Below are 19,427 nucleotides of genomic sequence, written 5' to 3' on the forward strand. Positions count from 1 at the left end.
GCTGCTCGCCATACGGCGCATTGTAACCCAGCACCGTCCACACTAATGGAGCGTTTCCGCTTCAACAACCGGAGCCGCAGGGAATAAGAGGTCCTTGGGCAGTTCCTTGCTGCGCTACGAAGGATAGCGAGTGCCTGCGTTTTCGGGAACATGCTGGACTCGCTGCTCCAGGGCGGTTTCGTCTGCGGCATCAACAACCCCGACATGCAGACGTGACTCCTGGAGCTTCCCGACCCCTCGCTGGACAACGCGGTGAAAGCAGCGCTGGCAATGGCAGCTGCCGGCAAGAACGCCGGCGAGATTGCCCGTGCGACTGGCTCACCATCGGCGGAAGCGGCGGTCAACAAGTTGGCGACACATGGCCGTACCTGCGGTCGCTGTGGTATCGCCCACTCCACCTCACAGTGCCAGTTCTCTGAAGCACAATGCTTCACGTGCGGGAAAACTGGGCCCCTAGCACGGGTATGCGGAAGGAGGAGAACGAACAGTGGACAGCAGCAGCAGCCTGGTTCAAGCCCAGGTACCACACAAGCTCGCGGCCAGGGTAGCCGTCGCAAGGGTACGTCGCGGGGGCGTGCGGCAACAGGCTCAAGTTCTTCCGTGGCCAGGCTCCACGTCGTGGCTGTGGACCCGCCGATTTTCGACATGTAGCACACAGGCCTTGTACTGTCGTCTGTGCCGTCGTACATGCTGACTGTTGAAATCTGCGGGCTACCATTTCCACGAAGCAGGACGCAGGGGCCTGGGTCAGCCATGGCCGGGAAACTGTTTAAGCGTACCTTCCCCGGCGTGTCCCTCGAGGCTTCGGACGTGATGCTGCGCAGCTACTCAGGGCAACTCTCCTAGGTCCAGGGTCCGGCCGTGGTCAACGTTCGCTATGGTGACAGGGAGGTAACCCTTCCTCTTTATTTTACCAAGGAGTTGTCACCGATGCTGCTGGGCCGAAACTGGTTTCACGCCCTGGGCGTCCGTCTGCCGGAGTACTAGGAATCCAGACTCCATGTGGTGAAAGACGTCCCCGAACTCCTCACCGAGTTCAAATCCCTGTTCCAGCCAAGGGGTGGGCACATTCGCCGGCACGACGGCAAGCATCTATGCACCCGAGGGAGCGCGGCCTTGCTTTTTCAAGCCTTGCCCACTGCTGTTCACCCTGAATTACACGGTAACACAGGAGCTACAACCTTTACAGCAAGAGGGCATCGTGGTGCCCGTCAAGACGTCTGAACGGGCCGATTCAATCGTACCAGTTCAAGCGAGACGGCAATGTCAGGATCTGCGGGGATTTCAAGATTACCATCGACTCCGTTGCTACCATCGAGAAATACCCGCTGCCCCTGACTGAAGATCTCTGGTCAGTGTTGTGCGTGGGGCAGAAGTTTACCGACCTCTGAGATGCTTGCCAGCAAGTTGTGCTGCAGGATGTCTCCCGTAAATATATCGGAACATCAACAACTTTGGGGCTCTTCCAGTACACGCGCTTACCGTTTGGTGTGGCCTCAGCCCCAGTAATTTTTTAGAAATAGATGGACAACCTCTCCAGGGGCATGAGGCACATTGCAGTGTACTTGGACGACATTTTGGTTACTGGCAGCGACGACGGGGACCACCTGCAGAACCTGCACGATGTCCAGCCCCGATTGCAGGATGCCGGTCTGAAGCTCAAGCTGCAAAAGAGCACTTTTGTGGTCCCCAGTGTTGAGTACCTGGGATATGTTATTTCCCAGGCTCGCCTAACTCCAGCTCCCCGCAACGTTGATGCTGTGCTCAAGGCGCCTAAGCCCCAGAACAAGAAGGACCTTCAGAGCTACCTCGTCATCATCAACTTTTACAGGAATTTCCTGCCGAACCTGCCGGCGCATCTACATCTGCTCCATCTTCTACTTTGAGTTGATTAGCAGTGGGTCTGGAAGAAGGAGGAGGACGTGGCCTTCCAGCGCAGCAAGGAACTAATCACCGAGGCTCCAGCGCTAGCACACTTCGATCCCGCCAAGCCTGTCCTCCTTGTCGCGACCTGCCCAGGTTCATGAACGAGGGAGGCCTAGAGGCACCCTCCGTTAGAAAGATGCTCCACAGCGTCTTGGTGATGAACGATGACTTGCCGACGAGCACAGCTGCTCCACGGTCATTGGTGAGGTGGCCAATGTTGCCCGCCGAGCATGCCAGGGCACCGAACCTGTCGCATCAATGAGGACTATAACCGAGGGGCGTCTCATGGTCGTTACACCCCTTACCGCTAGATTGTTTGGTCGATACAAAAAATGCATCAAGGCTCAATGTATAAGGCTCTGCCGCCGTCCCAGCCGGTTCGACGGTGCTATACAGGCGAGTAACGGTCGAGCGGCCTTAGCGGTGGAGTACTGTGCCTAGGCCCTGGTGTTGATGGGCCGGTCGTGGCAACGCCGCGTGCTGTCTGAACCAGGCTCGCTCCAGCCGGAGAATCCGCAATGGCCGGCTTTGAAAGTGGTGTCGGACTTGACCCCGGCCCAACAGGTGCCGCACCACTGGCAACGCTTGCCGCATCATAGGTGGGTGGTGCTTCGCTGGAAGCGACTGGTGTTGCCGCTGGTCGTCCTGCGGGCCGGACTTCTGCCAGGTCCCAAGGCGAGGCTAAAGGTCCCAAGGCGAGGCCATTGTTGTCCCGGTGAGTCAGGACGGCTCCCACGCCTCCTCGGGTATTGTCGGCGTGTCGGTGCCACGTGGCCCCGTACGGCATGTAAACGAGCAGCGATGAAGCGCTGGCAGGAGATACAACCTCTCCAGCGGACCAGGGTTGGCAAGGACAGAAGTTCCTGGCGAAAATTGGAGCTCCCGACTGCGACAAAGGCCCGGGATGGCACCTTCGGTCAGCAGCCAGCTTCTGCTTCAGCTGCTTCAGGAGCGTTCTTGATCGAAGGTTAGGATGCAAGACGCCCAAGGGTGTCTTGACCATCCGACCAAGCAGGAGCTCAGAGTGGGCTCGGCCAGTGTCATCGTGGGGCGTGGTCCGGCACTGAAGCAACACCCGCGCAACTTGCGTCCGGAAATCCCCAGACTGGCTCTTTTTGAGCCTGTCCTTGGTGGTATGCACCACCCGCTCGGCTGGTCTGTTTGAAGCAGAGCGGTAGGGCGAAACCATCATTTGGCCAATTGCTTTCTTCGTCAGCCAGGCCAGGTACTCTGTGCTGGCGATAGCAGGACGATTGTCGGATGCGGTGACGTCCGGCAACCCCTGGGCGGCGAAGATCTTTCGCAGCGCCGCAATGGTCGCGCCTGCTGTTTGAGTGGTGACAGGTAGAACCTCCACTCATTTTGAAAAGGCGTCCACTACCATCAGGAAGTAACGGCCCTTGAAGGGCTCCCTAATAACCACATGCATGTGGGACCAGGGTCTGTGGCAACGGCCAGGGGGTGATTTCCACATGACGTGACCAACTGATGCTCCAGCCAGACATGGCAGCTCTGCACCACGTGAGCGATGTCCTAGTCTAAGCCAGGCCACCAAACGTGGGAATGGACCACCATATTGGCCAGGATGGCCCGCGTGTAGCAACTACAGGTAGCTGAGCTGTAGCTGTAACTGAGCTGTAGGCTCAGTTCGGTAGCCTTGTGGCTATAGGCCCGCTGAACCAATTCATCCCCACGGGACGCTGCCTCGACCACCTGAGATAAGACTGAGTCCCGGCTGGTCCCCTACGATACCGCAGATCTGGAGAGTACCTCCGGGTACGCGTGCTCCAGCATGAGCACTTGAGCAGGTTCTGGAACAGCAGCCGGCACCTCTGGCAGGGGCAGGCGGCTCAAGGCATCAGCAGGTCTCAAGTTCTTTCCCGTATGGAAAACAAGCTGGTTACTGTAGACTGCCAGCCTCAAGGTCCAGCGTACCACTCAAGGTGATGTTCGCACGGGAGCTGCCTTGTCAGGCCCCAAGAACCCCGACAGCAGCTTGTGGTCCGTGACCACCTCGAATTTCCGGCCCTCACAGGTACTGGTGGAAGCGTTCGACCCCGAAAATGAGGACCAGACCTTCCTTGTCCACCTGGCTGTAGTGTTGCTTTGAAGCACCAAGCCGACGAGAAGCAAATGACACAGGGCATTCCTGGCCATTGTTGGCCCGGTCAGCCAGGACGGCTCCCACGCCGTACGGCGACGCATATACGGTCAGGACTCTAACGAGCATGTGACGCCTCCTCGGGTATAAGCCTCATTGGCTTCCCAGGTTCGCTGGCCTTCCAGGCTCGGTGTAAAACATTGACACTGAATGAACACCGACGAGCACAGCTGCTCGGCGGTCACTCATCGTTCATCACCACTGCGCTGTGGAGGGTCTGTCTAACGGATGGTGACTGGAGCCCTCCCTCGTTGACGAACCTGGGCGGATCGTGGCAGGCTTGTTGGTATACCATGAGGGAGGCAAAAGGCGTGGCGCTTGAGAAACAGTACAAAAGAACACAGACAACACACATGTTTGTCGCTAAAGAGGACAAAAAAAGAAGACAGAGGATGCACAAGTTCGGCGTCAAACGTGTGTGCCGTCTGTGTTCTTCTTTGGTCCTGTTTCTGATGTGCAGCACCTTTTCCCTCCATCGAAACAAGAGATCAAGCGCAGAGGCAAAGCGTGATGGAGCGTCTACGAAAATGCGAGTCACATTGTACGGGTATTTACAAACGCCTGATAACCCAATGTTTCACACCACAGGCCTTAAATTATCCCTCAAGGTCTTGCACCTGCTTTTCCTATTCACTGTTAAGAATTTGGGGTCACGAATGACATGCAGAAGCTAATTCTTCAGGCATGCGTAATCTTTCGCTTTTCCTCTGCCTTTATCGGTATGAGGAAACCGCGGGAAAACATGAATACACAAGCATAACACGAGCGTCCATTTGCGCCTAAAAATGGTCTTTATGCGGATACAGACGCTGCAACATTATTTTTTAGCTAAAACTGACTATCTCTCAACCTGCTAAGGTATTTAAAGACCACTTTTTTTGGTAGATGGTTGGGTAATTGGTGCGGATAATGTCGAAAAATGCACTCAGCCGGCAAAGACTTCTCCAATATTTTCAAGATAAAATTAGCCTTACAGAATGAAATGCTTGTACACATCCACCGAACCTATTCTAGACACATAGGACGATTGGCAGACACAAATGAATTTTTGTACACCAAAAGAAAAGTAGCTTCTGGGGATGTGGCAACCGCAGTACAGAAAAATTTGTTCCTAGAGAGCTCAAACCATTGCAAGAGTTAAGATTACGAAAGGAGCGATTTAGCATTTGCATTGTCCATCTATGATAAACTGTACTTGCTGCCTTAGGTTAAGGTGACAATTGAAAAAGCGCTGGACAGATAAGCTAACCTCGGATGATGTGCTTCTTGATTCCAGTCTACATAAGAGGACAATATGGAGCAAAGACAACTCGACAACCTAATGGGAATTCGCTTCCTGAGAATAGGTCCTGGATAACAATCAACAATTTCAGTGATGCAAGCCATTTACTAAAGAAAGTAGCAGTTTCGCTTGAAAGGAAAAGCATCGGTTGCGATAGCGAATTAGTAGACAGCTATGCAAAGTAAGGATAGTAGATATATCGGCCGTATAAACTTGCAAACATTCACTCACTAACTAAATTGACAAGCACGGTATCAGGCGCGTGCAGGCAAACATGAACACATCTCGTGCGATCACCACGCAAACTCGATGTCAGAACGCTGGAGTAAGGGATCGCGGCAGCAGTAGCAGTGAGCGAATTGACCTTCACGCTGTCTCTTCCCCCAGTGCGAGCAAAACGTCGAAAGCACAGCTCGCACGAAGCTACCGGCAGTACGCGCACTTTGCCATTCGCAACCTCAGTGATGAGCTGGTAGTCGAACTTACTGACTATCTCAACAAACACTGGGCGGAGGAGACAGTACCCGAGGAGTGGAAGCATTCGGAGGTAGTGATTATTCCAAAACCTGGCAAAAAACTGCAAGTAGAAAATCTTAGACCAATCTCTCTCTCTCACGTCATGCTTAGGCAAGCTGTACGAGCGGGTGGTTACAATGAGGCTACAAAATTATATGGAGGACAACGAGCTGTACCCCCCCAGCATGTTTGGATTCCGCGCTAAATTATCGACGCAAGACGTGCTCCTCCAGCTCAAGGAGGAGGTGCTCAGCAACGTCCCACGAAACAGCGAACACGTCATCATGGCACTGGACATTAAAGGAGCCTTCGACAATGTCAGCCACGAAGCCATACTCACAGGAATGGATAGCCTGAGCTGTAGCAGAAGGATTCATGGCTACGTCAAGGCCTTCCTCTCAAACCGGACAGCAACAATCGGCCTGGGAGCAGTCAGATCAGAGAAGTTTCGCACCCCAAACAAGGGAACTCCTCAAGGGTCGGTCATCTCCCACATCCTCTTCAACGTCGCAATGATCGGGCTAGTAAGACAACTCGAACAACTTGAAGGCATACGGCACGCCATTTATGCTGACGACATCACGGTATGGGTGAAGCGGGGATCGCTCAGCGAAAAAGAAGAGTGCCTGCAAAAAGCGGCCACCTGCGTAGAAACCTACGTTAGGGCCAGGGGCCTCACCTGCTCGACGGAGAAGTCCGAGCTCCTAAGGGTGTGGCGAGGCAAACAAAATCGAACGGTCCCTACAAGCGATGATCTCAGCCTCAACGTATACCTCGCGGGACAACGCATTCCGGGGAAGACCACCATTCGGATCCTGGGCACGTTGCTTCAGTCCAATCAACGGTGCAATCATACTCTGACACTGCTGAAGACTGCCACCATGCAGGTAGCCCGTATGATCAACAGAGTATCTAGCAAGAGACACGGTATGAAGGAGAGCGACACACTTAGGCTAGTCACGAGCCTCGTGGTTAGCAGAGTGGTGTATAGCCTTCCCTACCACAAATGCATCAAGCAAGAAGAACAAGCGGACGCCATACTGCGAAAGGCGTACAAAACTGCGCTTCACCTGCCGCAGCGCACATCGACCGAGAAACTGCTGGCCCTGGGACTGCACAATACCTTCAGTGAACTAAGAGAAGCACTACTATGCTCTCAGGCACGTAGGTTGATGCAGACCCCCACGGGAAGGGTGCTCCTGCGAAGATATGGCGGCGGCAACATGATCCAAGAGATCCAGCGTACCGAGTTCATTCCGGACAAGTATCGCAGTACACTGCGAGTCGCACCGATACCCAAGAATATGGACCGGAACCTGCACAAGGCGCGTTGAGAAGCAAGAGCGGAGTACGTGTAGAGAACCTTGGCGAACAAGGACAACACAAGGTATACGGACGCGGCAACGTTCGTCAAAGACAGAAGACACAACAGCAGAGCAGTGGCGTCGGTGGTTAATTCGGACTTCAAGGAGATCACCAGCGCATCACTACAGGACTGCAGGGTAGTCGAGGCCGAAGAGGCAGCTGTGGCTCTGGTAGCACTGGAGGGCTATCGATCTGGCAGGTCCCCAACAATAATAACAGACTCCCAAGCAGCATGCCGTAATTATACAAACGGCAGAATTGGGCGCAGAGCACGCCACATACTCTGCTCATGCGACCCGGGAAACAAAGTTCAGCATACCATAATCTGGGTACCAGGGCACGCTGGCATAACAGGGAACCAAGAGACGGATAGGATAGCTCGAGGGCATACCAACCGGGCGTCCGACACACCCAGCCTTGAGGAACCCGAGTCAGTACCCATGGGCTACTCAGGTATCCTAAATTATTATAAAGGGGTCAGACTGAAGTACCCACCCCCGGATAAGGATCTAAGCAGAGAGGATGCTGTTGCATGACAACTGCAGACGGGTACTTTACCGAATCTAAACCTTCTGAATAAAATTTTCCCTACACAATATGAGGCTAAGTGCCCATGGTGCGGAGAGAAACCAGATCTGTACCACATATCATAGGCCTGTCAAAATATTGCGTCCCCAACTATCTATAAAATTAAAAACCCGAGTGCGGAACAGTGGGATCGAGGGTATGCTTTCCAGCGTAAGCTTGAACGGCCAAAAGCGCCTAGTAGAGCGAGCTCGCGGGTTGGCCATACTCAGTCGAGCTTTGGACTGGGGCACCAACCCTGTGATTGCAGACAGAAGAATCCATCAGAAGATGGAAGAGGCCGTCTGAAGCCGCGAAGATCTCTTTTCTAGAGCCCAATAAATGTTTTCCGATCCGATCCGAACGTCCCAGATGGTTTTGAAGGCGAGGCGCGTGCTGGCTCGTATTGCGTCCACGTCGCAGATCGCGTTCAAGAGACGGTGCCCACGCAGCCACATCGTGAGTACCAACCGCAGGAGTAGAACCCCCAACGACCCCCCCTCCCGTGGCCTCAGCCCCGCGCCTCGCGCATGACAGACGACCACGCGCTTCTGCCCCACCCCGCCTTTCTCCGGAGCGCGCAGCGACGATGTTATCGTGTTTGGACTTCATACGGAACATCACAGCGATGGCGACGAGAAAAATGTGCTTGGAGTGTCTATATAATTGTTATTGCAATAAAATTGCTCCTTCAAGCTTTAGCATGTACCACTGTGCAACAAGCACCGCTGATGCGTTATCATGGTGGCCAGCGCTATCATACCTGCGCTAACGCATTATGCCTATGCAAAACCGAGTGAGGCAACTAAAAAAACGCCTATTATGCTTTTAAGCTTCTTGAAGGACTGCATTGCCGAAGGGAAAAAATGCGAAGCGGATGGTGCTGCCATCCGCCCCTCCTTGTTACGCACTACACTGGACCATGAGCCTGTGCCCTCAACCACACAAAAGGCCGTACGAACCCATTATTATAACAGAGAATGATGCCACCAGCCGGCCTAATTGATCTAGTGGCCTCTCAAATATATTTGCCAGCTGTGTGTGAAATATTTTCGTTATTTTTCGTTATGTATTGGAAATATTGTGCACATTTCTCGGAGTCTCCTCCGTCTTCAAGACTGCGTCTGTGTTCTGCTCTGAAATCCCATTGGCCTAGTGCTCGATTATCCAGATTACCACAGTGGAATGTAGACGTCCGATTTACGACCTCTGTAGCTCAACATGGAATGACAGGCTGAGCAATACAAGGCCCGAACAGGCCAACTACATCACTCGAAGCAGCTAGGAGGCCATCCGGCCTCAGTGTATTTGGCTAGGGGAGTTCCTGACGCTTGCTCTTCATTTGGACGGACCTCTTTTGCACAGGCACTGATGTTAGTGGAGTGTTTTTGTATTTTCTTGCGAGTAGTAATTCAGAAGTATATTTTTTGGGCACCAGATTCAAACCATCTCACTTAGCCCTATTATACATTCATTCCTTCTTGAAGACCTCTACATAAGCGGTAAAACCACTCATTTTCGCGCGAACATATGGTAGTCCACTCTGTCGACTGTAACATATCGCGTAATTTAACGGCCCGCATCCGTTTCATCAAAGAGATATCTACACGACGTTGAAAACTAAGAATGTCACTTTTTACATAGTTGTGCTGCCAGTAGACGCTAAAACATGGCTGTGCAAGTTTGAGTTATGCCAGTCCTCTTCAAAAAACCTCAAGTTTCGCAGAGAGCGAGTGCCACACTGTACTGAGCCAGGCAGTGGACACTGTCTGCATCAGTGAGGCCATTAGAGGCATCTCGTCATCTTTTCCCTTGCTCAACTGCATTACGATTGTGCCAGCGTGCCAATGTATAAATTTGGCCTTCACTCAGAGCTTAAACCTTAGGTCGGACTGTACGCCTAGGGGTTGGAGAACTATTTTGTCTGACGGAAGCCTAAAATCGCGATGTTGATTAGCGGCGAAATTTCATAAGGTACTGCAAGAAATAGCAGAATTTTACTGTGTATTCTATAGTTAATTATGCCTATAATGGCTAATGTGGCTATCTGGCCGTCTGGACACATATTTGAAAGGGCGGCAGCGCATATAAAACAGGGACGGAGTCGAGACGACCAGGACGAGCGCGGAAGTTCCAACAGCTTTTATTTTGAATGATTCACTAATACATGCATGCTGTGCGAACCAGGGGTTGTCATCTGCCCATGCATAAATGTGCCAGCTCTTTGTCTGAAAGAGTGGTGGAGGCCATGCTGACACAACCCTGCCCAAGCCTAGAAATCTGCTCAGATTCTCGGATATTCCCTACTTTTTTTCACCACTTCTGTAAACGACGTCCCCTGCTTATTTGGACAGTAGACCAATTAACACTTGCATCACCTTCTAATACTGGCTTTTCCGGAAGATGGATCGTTTATACGATGCTGGCTGGGGGGATATCCTCGCCTTCTTTTACAACATGCTGAATTGTCTCCCGATGTTATTTGTAGCAGAACGTACACACGCCTCATCATTCTGCAAATATTTGTTCCGGTATGTTTTTGCTTTTAGGCTGCCACGGTGGTCTTATAATAGCAATACTCTGCCCAATATGTTATCGTGCAAACTTTCTACCACAATTTACTGCTTGCTAATTTTGTAAACCTCTACATATTTATCACTACTTTATAGACACTTAGCTTCAAAGTGTGCTGCGACATACACTGTTGTTCTAGTTAACAGTCTAAGAAACATTGCGTCAGGGAGCGCGGCATGATCGGAACTGTGACACCAATGCAATATTTAGCAGACTCTGGGGACGGACATCCAAAAAGTGGCGTTAGTGATATAACTTTCGTTAAACGGACGTGGTTGCTCTACAGCTTTACCTAAATTGTAACTTGGGCTCCACAGAGAATAACTTAAAACGTATCAGTATAATTTATTACATGCCTTGACATTGCGATTTGTAGCACAAGCAACGTCCGTCTCTTTAGATAATTCAACTGAACGGGCCGTACTGCTTATAGGCTCCGCGCTATTTAAAGATGTGTTAGAAAAAGTACACAAGAAATGCCGGCGAAGGATGTTACTTACTTGCCCACGTACGCACGAATGTCAAAATCAGTGACGGATTGAAATATGCCGTGGGATGCGTTCATGTCGACGATCACTTTGGCGATGACAGTAGCAGGAGCAAAAACCATGAATATTAGCTGAGCGCAGTCTGTCCAAACGACGCCTCGCAGACCTCCCTTCAAATATGGAAGAGAAGTAATCGAAAAAGAAACGATGAACTGACGTGGCTACCGGTTTAAAAATCTTGTAACTTTTTCTAATTTGTGCCGTCCACAACGAACTTTACAAGATTCCTTAGGTGCCGCCAATACAATTACATATTTAGTAACAAAATCAGAAAGATTCAATGATCCCCTTACAAATCGGCGACTGAATGCACATGCGTTAGCCAGCTATAGATTCCAATGCCACTCCCTTCATTGGTTTCTCTTCACGAGTGTATTACTCGCGTGCTTCTTCTTCCATATCAGCTGACACTTCAGGAGCAAAGTTTCAAATTTGTGTTAGCAAGACGCAAATGCTAAGTGCCCTGGTTAAGCCTCTGTGGATGTTGCTCCGTGATTTGGGAAGTCATCTAGCATATACAGGGTGTCCCAACAGTCATGCACCACGATTTACAGATATGAAAATGCCACGTAGGTGGACAGAATCAAGGTAATGTTGTATGCCGTCACTTGGAGATACTCGAATTATTGTCTGCATTCCGTATAATTACACAACTAGTCTGCATGAATTCATCAACTTCGGAAGTATTGTAACTATGTGAAAAGCCACAATGAGAAAACTGCAGAGCAACACGAGAAACTCCCGATAACAGCTTCTTGTAGCTGAATACGCGATACATTAAAGTGCTTTTCTGAGCGTGAAAGAAGCCCGCGAATGCACGCAAAGTGCCTCGAGCAGCCAGTCGCGCGCCAATTTTGCGTGTATTCGCTGGCTTCTTTCAGACTCGAAAAAAAAGGTCTAGATAGCACGTTATTGGGCTATTGAATGCAAGAGTCATGAGTTTTCATGTTGCTCCACAATTTTCTCATTAACACTTTTCGTCTCAATATATTATTTGTGACATTTACTAATTAGTCAATAGTAATTATGTAGTTAGACGAAACGCATGTGCACCATGCAGTGGGTACTGGTTAGCAAACGGCAGGTGATCAAAATTATTCCAGAGCCTCTCATTGGGGCGTGCCTCATAATCACATCGTAATTTCGGCACGGTCTAGCAGAAAGTTTCATATAGAAAAAATGCATTCGAAGTTATAGCAAGATGTGGCTCACCAGTGCAGTGTAGAAAGTACCGAAGAGTCCAATAACAATGTTGCACAGCATCAACGGCACTCCAAAAACTGGGAAATTACGAAAATGAAAGAGCACAGCTGTTATACTAAAAATGGTGAGCAAAACTGGAAAGTTTGAGCTCGTATTCAGAAGCTAGAGAGGTCAACTTGACTGGCGTTCTCACAAGCTAGTTTACTGTATGTATGAAATATGACCACAGAAACACACGAAGGATGCTTGCACAGATGGACAAGCATATACACACTAAATAAGCAAATGCACACATAGACTTTAGGAGCCCTATGCACGCCAGGAAAAGCAGACAGTCTTTGCAACGTGCGGGTGGGACTACTGTGAGTAGGTCCCGGGGATCTATTTTTCCGTCCACCTGCAAATGCAGAGTGGCCTTCATGGATTTGTTCGTTATCCAATAAAGAGAGCAACCCCAGATAACGCGTTCAAAGTTCTCAAGAAAGCTAAACTGAGACAGCACATTGATGCGCCTGTGTGGTGAGTATGGCAAAAGAAGTGTTTCGTGCAGACAACGCTGGTATGCCGGTTTTCCTAATTGATGCCTCGCGTCACATGGCAGTAACGAAACAGATGACTTTCGTAACGGTGTCTGTTCTCGAAAAGCTTCGTCAGGATACGGAGAGCGCTCTGAATGTCAAGCGAAAATTCCTCAGACAATCAGTACGTGTTTCTTCGGAACAGTCATTTGGACCGGTTTTGTTGATTTCCTCTGTGATTCTCCACTAGCGCGCCCAGGCTTTCATTTAAAGTGTATGAAAAACCAGTCGTACCAATGCTGTGATGCAGCTCGCAGGCCTAAATGCACCGGCACCGGATATTGCTTAAAGCTTCCGCTCAGGGCTCACTCAGGATAGGACCCATGCGAGTTCTATGGGCATTGTACTCCGCCTGGCTCCCACGGGTTCACACTCGCCAAAATGTTTTTTCAGCCAGCTTCTCTCAAACTCAAAATATCTTAGCTGATTCATACTGACTCATACTCAGACTCACTTGTCGGGCTCAGTCAGTTTGAGGATTCAAATCATGAGCGTGCTGCCGCATGATTATCAAGAGATCGCAAGAGGTAGTACATCTTCATAACTACCACGGCGTATGCGTGTGGGAGTGGCAGAATAGCACAATGAATCAAGCAGTATCGTGAGAGTAAAAAGATACATGGTATCGCGGTTTTCTGTGAAGCCTTTAAGCTACATTTCTGAGCTATCAGTTTTAAAACAAGATGCGATACGCAATCCTGCCGCCAGGAGGATCACGATATTTTGCCTTTGGAGGGTGCCATGTGCGTCAGGCAGGGCATGCAGGGCACGACATCGCCGCAATTAGTACATGACCGGGGTAGTTGGAGAAGTATGGGAGAGGCCTTTGCCGTGCAGTGGACATAACCAGGCTGCTGCTGCTGCTGCTGCTGCTGCTGCTGCTGCTGCTGCTGCTGCTGCTGCTGCTGCTGCTGATGATGACGATGATGATGTGTGTGTGTGTCTAATTTCTTCATTGTTCGTGCCATGGTGCTCACTGTTGACTACGTTTCAGTGTTTGTGTGCGAGGGCGCGTGTGTGCGTGGGTTTCTCTTCATTTCATCCCCAGTATATAGTGCGTCCCCGCTAGCAATTGTCACGCTGTTTAAAACACACTGAAAAAACACGGTGCAAATTGCGATTTTAAGACCAAACGTGTTCGGTCGTCAGACCGCTCATGACTGAACAGCGTAGATCTTGAAATCCTATCTAGCGCTCTTGTATTATCCTTTCTTTTTCGTTGAGCAGCTTGGCTAGTGTTAACTTAGACAACCTATATATTCAACCTGCCGCAGAATGCAGAGCCTTCCGCTTACCTAACCGGATCAGTTACCAATAACCTTACTCTTATACGCGTAACTGTATTTTTGGAAAAACTGGTTGATGTATGCGGTTTCAATATTACTCATTACTGCAATGCGCAGTTTCTTTTTAGGACATATGTAGGCTACACGGTGCGAAAAATTTGACAGTGTTCAAGAGCTCACGAGGCAATCGTCCGAGGCTAGCAGTCTGGAGTAACGCAGCCCAAATATACTGAGCAGTTTAGCTCGGAACTCCCAAAATGCAAAAAAAAAGAATTACGGCAGAACTGATCTCACGATGACTCTCGATGGTAATGCGATTAGCATTCGAACAATGTGGTGACAACGTATTTCTTAAGCTATATTTATTTACCCTCTGAGTTCTTTCTCAGCAGGTAAATTCTCAGGTTCCGTTCAATGGGCTGCAAGCGACATACACTCTCTAGGGTATCGATCCACGTTGCTATGGCACTCGCATGCGAAGATCACCCATGATCATCAGGGCATGATGATGACTGTATGATGACCCGTCTGTGATGACAATGGAAAGACGGCCACAGAATGGCATCACTGGAACGACAAAGCCGCTATGACGGTAATGGCAGGACGACAATGAAATGCTTATTCTGAAATGATGATGATGTTATAACGAGAGCATGACCATGACATGAAGACAATGCGATGACGATGGCGTGATGTTGACGGTATGTCAATGGGATGACGAAGCTGGAATGACGACGATGGTACGACCACGAGTGCATGACGACAGTGGCATGTCAATGGCGGTATAATCACGGTTGAATGATGACAGCACGGTTAAGATAGAATGACTACGAGGAAATTACATTGATCGATCGACGAAGTCTGTATGACGGTGACGGCAGCGGTTAGTGAGGAATGTGTGACGACGATGGAATCAGGAGAGCGGCATGGCTAGTTTAGAATGATGAAAATAGAACGGCCCTGGCGGCATCACGACGACGGTATCACAACGAATGCATGGCGGCGGCTGTATGATGGCGCAGTGACCAAATAGACATGCCAATACTATGATAACAGTGGTATGACGGCGCAGGTATCACGAAACCTATTTGACGACGACATGATGAAAGCCGGCTGACAAAGCTGAAGTGACGACGATCACCCGACTAGGACGGCATGACGACGACGTAGTGAGAACTGATGCAGGATAGCGACTGTCTTTTGATGACGCAATGACGAGAATGGCATGACATGGTAGGACAATGGCGGCTTAATCACGACTGAATGACGACACCATGATAGCGATAGAATGACGAAGGAATGACGTCGATGAAACGACTCATACGGTAGGAAAACTACAGCATGAGGGCAGTGGTATGGCCTTACTGAAATGAGCACAGTGTTAAATACGACAGCGTGACGACGACAATGTGACGACATTGGTACGAGAACAATTGCGTAACGACAACGATGGAATCACAACAACGGCATCACGACGGCGGTATGACAACGACTGCATAACGCCGACTGTATGATGACGATGATATGTAAACGGTGTGAGAACAATGGGATCACGGCGAGCATATGACGACCGTTGCATGGGGGCGACGGCTTGACAAGTGTCGAATGACGATGCTGGAGTGAGGACAATGAAACGACCACGACGGCATCTCATTGCCAGTCTGACAGCAACTGCTCGACGAGTGTATGACGAGTGTAATCTTTGCAAAGAACATGCAAAGATTCTTGAAGTCCAGATAGCGTTGAATCATCGAATGTTTTGAAGTACGAATATGCGCCCCAAATTTCATTGAGTGCTGAGCGTTTTGTTTCTGCATAGAAACCAATGCTCAGTGATAAAGGCGAAACACGGAACCGGAAATCTTGAGATGGAGCTTCTGTGTCACTGGTTTCACAACTTTCCTCGTCCAGTCTAGTCACACTAAATTTCACATAAATCTCGTAACCTACACCACTTGCTTAAGTTTAACCTAGAAAATCGAATTAATTTCACAAAACCTGGTTTAAGTGTGCTGCGTTCTTGGAAAATCATAATTTATTTCTACATGCACAGCGGAAGTTCTACTATATTCAGCCTATACATGCCTAAGAGGCCGTATTTTCGCATATGTTTACCTTAAATGACATCTCTGGTGGCTGTTATAGACGCCCAAAAGAGCGTTTTAAGTACCTAAATATCTGGTGTCTGCTAGTGACCATTGTCAGTGCGGCGGGAGCTCTTTCTGAAATACGATAAAATTAATGTAGCTTTTACGGTGGTAGGTGCTGCCAATATGCAGATTTGCCAAATGACAATTTATGAAATCCTTGCTATGACATTTCCAGTATTGTGAAAAGAAAAATAACCGTGTTAAGCTTGTGCCACCTCATTAGTAGGTTTGTCATGCCTTAAGACGACACTTTCTTGAAATATAACACTAGAACAGCAGATGTCGTCTCCTCACCTGTGTCGATGGTAATGCCGGCCGCGAAGATGGCTAGTGCGCCAATGCTTTGCTGAAAGAAATAAATCATATCATAGGTGGCGTTTCCGTTTTCAGTTCTGGTTAGCGTTTGTACCAGATGTTTGGGTGACGTGGTTGTCCTTCATGAACAAAAAGGGAAGTTGTTTGTGTAGCACCTTAGCGATTATACACATATCAAACTGTAAACTCTATATCTGCGCAGGTAAATGTGTCATGCCAGGCGCCAGATCATTCGCAACTGCTATCGAAGTTTCACATCCAGCGAGGGCATTTGACAGCGTGTTGCACGAGGGCATTCCTGCAAATAATCATTGCTTATACTTGTCAAAGGACCTTTTCAAGTCCACCATCAAAGTGCACTGGGATACAGGTCTACCTCGCAGCAGTTTCACCAGGTAAATTTTATCATCTTTTCGCAACATAAACACATAGGTAGCACGACTTTTCTATGATAATTAGAAATACGACGCGGACTGGGCTTATGTGTAGCCCAGCGCCGGATAAGTAGGCCCGGTAATTGTGGTGGAACCGTCCCATCGAAAAACGTGATTATCAGCAAAACCGCGAACGAAAATAAACAATTCAAAACGCTAATAATCGGCAGAACTTTCCCGTCAAAAAATTACAAGTAGAATGAACAATTTCGGGGTGCTTTTGTCTTAAAATTGGCATTTGCAATGCAAAAGGACGCTGCAGGAGAATCGTGCGCGTTTTCTTCTTGTGTTGTTTAGGTGGAAGCTTATCCACAATCTCTGGCAGCTTTCTAACGTACGTGCATGCTCTGGCAAGTAGATGTGCGAGCGGCTCATGAAGAGCCAGCAAGCAAATCCACTCGTTTGGAATCTATGCTCGCGTATGAGCGGAATTTTTTGTTTGACTTTTTGAACATAAAAGGTCCGCGTCAGATGTCAGAGCTGATCTGGCTGAGAGCCTGTGTTGTAGCCCCCTCTGTGTACTTGGCGTACCATCGCGTCGACTGAGGCCAAGTTGTTCTGGAAGCGCGCAGTCACCCTTGTATTTGTGCGCCTAAAGTACAGTAAATTATGCACGGGAAGGGAAAGATGCTTGAAAAGCGGATGTTTTTCATTTCAGATTTTATGGCATTCTTTGGAAGGAGTTTATTGGCTATAAAGTGTACGTAAAAGTGAATTTATCTGTAATGCCGCTCATTCACCACTTACGCTCGTTTCGCCTCTACACGCAGTATTTCTGTTAGGTCAATATACCGAAATGATACACGCTTGTAATTTACTTTTTCTCAGCTGATGGCATCTGGTGGAGCTTCGTACGGCAACGACTGTTGCTTGCCTGGTGCCACAACTTTGGATGAACGCCCAAGAAGCCCCGAACGAGCATTTATATAGAGCAAAATAAACATTTCATCATTTAAGAAGACGTCCTGCGTTTTCTTTATGAAATTTCATGTGACACAGATTCGGTGGAGGCTTGTAAAGATCGTTCGCAATCATTTTTACTAAATAATAAAACAATTCTGCGCCAAGGACGTGCGTGGTTTACCAGTAAAAGCGAAAAAAAACGAAAAATAAATGCCGGGCTGATTAGCGGAGCAGGTGTGGGGCGTACCAGCTGGCGTTCAAAACGCGCGGGCCCCAAACCGAAACCGGAAGCTGTTAATACCACTCGCTTGGTGCGCTACAGTCAATCCGGCCCCTGGGCTCTATTGGAGTGTCCGCTCTTGTTGAATCTCTATGCGCAAGGTTCTGGGGGGAGGAGAGGGAGGGGGGGGCGCATTTCCCTGCGAGCGGATCGTGCCTCCGCCCAGACGCGTATTTCCAATTGCTAGTATTTACAACGGGGCGTGGCACTTGCGGAGGCGACGGACGTTCGCTCGCATGCGCGAGTAAGAGTGGGTGCGAGAGAGGAAATGTGGGGAGTTTTGCCCCTTGAATATACGACTCTGCCTAGGTACTACGGAGGAGTTTCTTGGCGCGCGCTGTATTCGCTTGTCCCTAGGCGTGCCGGCAGAAGTCGCGGGGCACGGTAGTGCTGCACTTAGCATCGCAATTTGGCGGCTCGAAGCAATTATATTTATTCGATCATGTTTTTACTAATGAAAACAAGGTGTCATTATTTAGCATCATTGGCGGCGCCTCCAGGACACCAAAGCGGCAACGGGGACATCAAAGCTAGAAGCCGGATTGGTCCGTGGGCCTCTGCGGCCCCAACCCACGGGCCGCCCTGCTTAGAGCTTTGATCCCCCCGCTACCGCATGGGTGCCCCGGAGATCCTGCGCCGCCTGCTTTAATATAACCACAGGTGCTCTCCTGAGGCCTCCGCTTGCCGGTTACATGTGCCCTCCTGGAGCAGTGCTTGTAAAAAATCCGATCTATCGCCGCAACGAAAAAAGCGACCCGCGACTTATACAACACCAGTCAGAACATTGCCCTTTCAGACAAAGCGATCACCAAGCGGCGTCCGCGTCCACTGCCTCACCGCGCGGGCAGCCAGCGGTGGAGCGTAAACGAACTCGACCGCACTCCGCAATGCCGGCATGTCAAGGGGACAAACGAATACAACGCGCTATAAGAAACCTCCTCCGTAGTGCCTAGGCTGAGTCATATATTCAAGGTGCAAAAGTCCCTAGATTTTCTCTCTCGCGCCCGCTCTTACTCGCGCCTGCGCATAAACGTCGAGCTCCGTCAAAAGTGCCACGCCCCACTGTACCTACTAGCAATTGTAAAAACGCCGCCCGCACCCTCTATGTTGAAAGCCATCTACGACGTGTACAGATCCGCCGGGCGCAAGGAGAACTCACGACTGCGGCTCAATCTCGCAGGCCATACATGGAGCAAAGCGGGGAGGCAGCGCGGGAGGGAAGGGGGTGACTTCGACTCCGGCAACAGTTGCGTATTTTACACGGCCGCGCGTGGTCGTGCACGCCGTAGCTTGAAAAGGATCAGCAAACGGCTCATAACTTTGTGAATGCTGTGTTCTCGGC

At 49.7% G+C, this 19,427-nt stretch overlaps 1 protein-coding gene across 1 annotated transcript in view; it reads right to left on the reverse strand.

Moving 5' to 3' along the window:
* Nucleotides 1-19,427, reverse strand: part of LOC142563365 (sodium-coupled monocarboxylate transporter 2-like) — a 45,777-nt gene that overhangs the window by 17,231 nt on the left and 9,119 nt on the right. The window contains exons 3-5 of the mRNA XM_075673926.1: nt 16,448-16,499; nt 12,149-12,216; nt 10,889-11,046 (exon numbers count right to left, since the gene is read on the reverse strand). Of these exons, the coding sequence (XP_075530041.1) occupies nt 10,889-11,046; nt 12,149-12,216; nt 16,448-16,499 (278 nt within the window). The remainder of the gene's footprint in view (nt 1-10,888; nt 11,047-12,148; nt 12,217-16,447; nt 16,500-19,427) is intronic.

The sequence above is a fragment of the Dermacentor variabilis genome, chromosome 11 (assembly GCF_050947875.1).
Source record: "Dermacentor variabilis isolate Ectoservices chromosome 11, ASM5094787v1, whole genome shotgun sequence".
NCBI classification, from domain to species: domain Eukaryota; kingdom Metazoa; phylum Arthropoda; class Arachnida; order Ixodida; family Ixodidae; genus Dermacentor; species Dermacentor variabilis.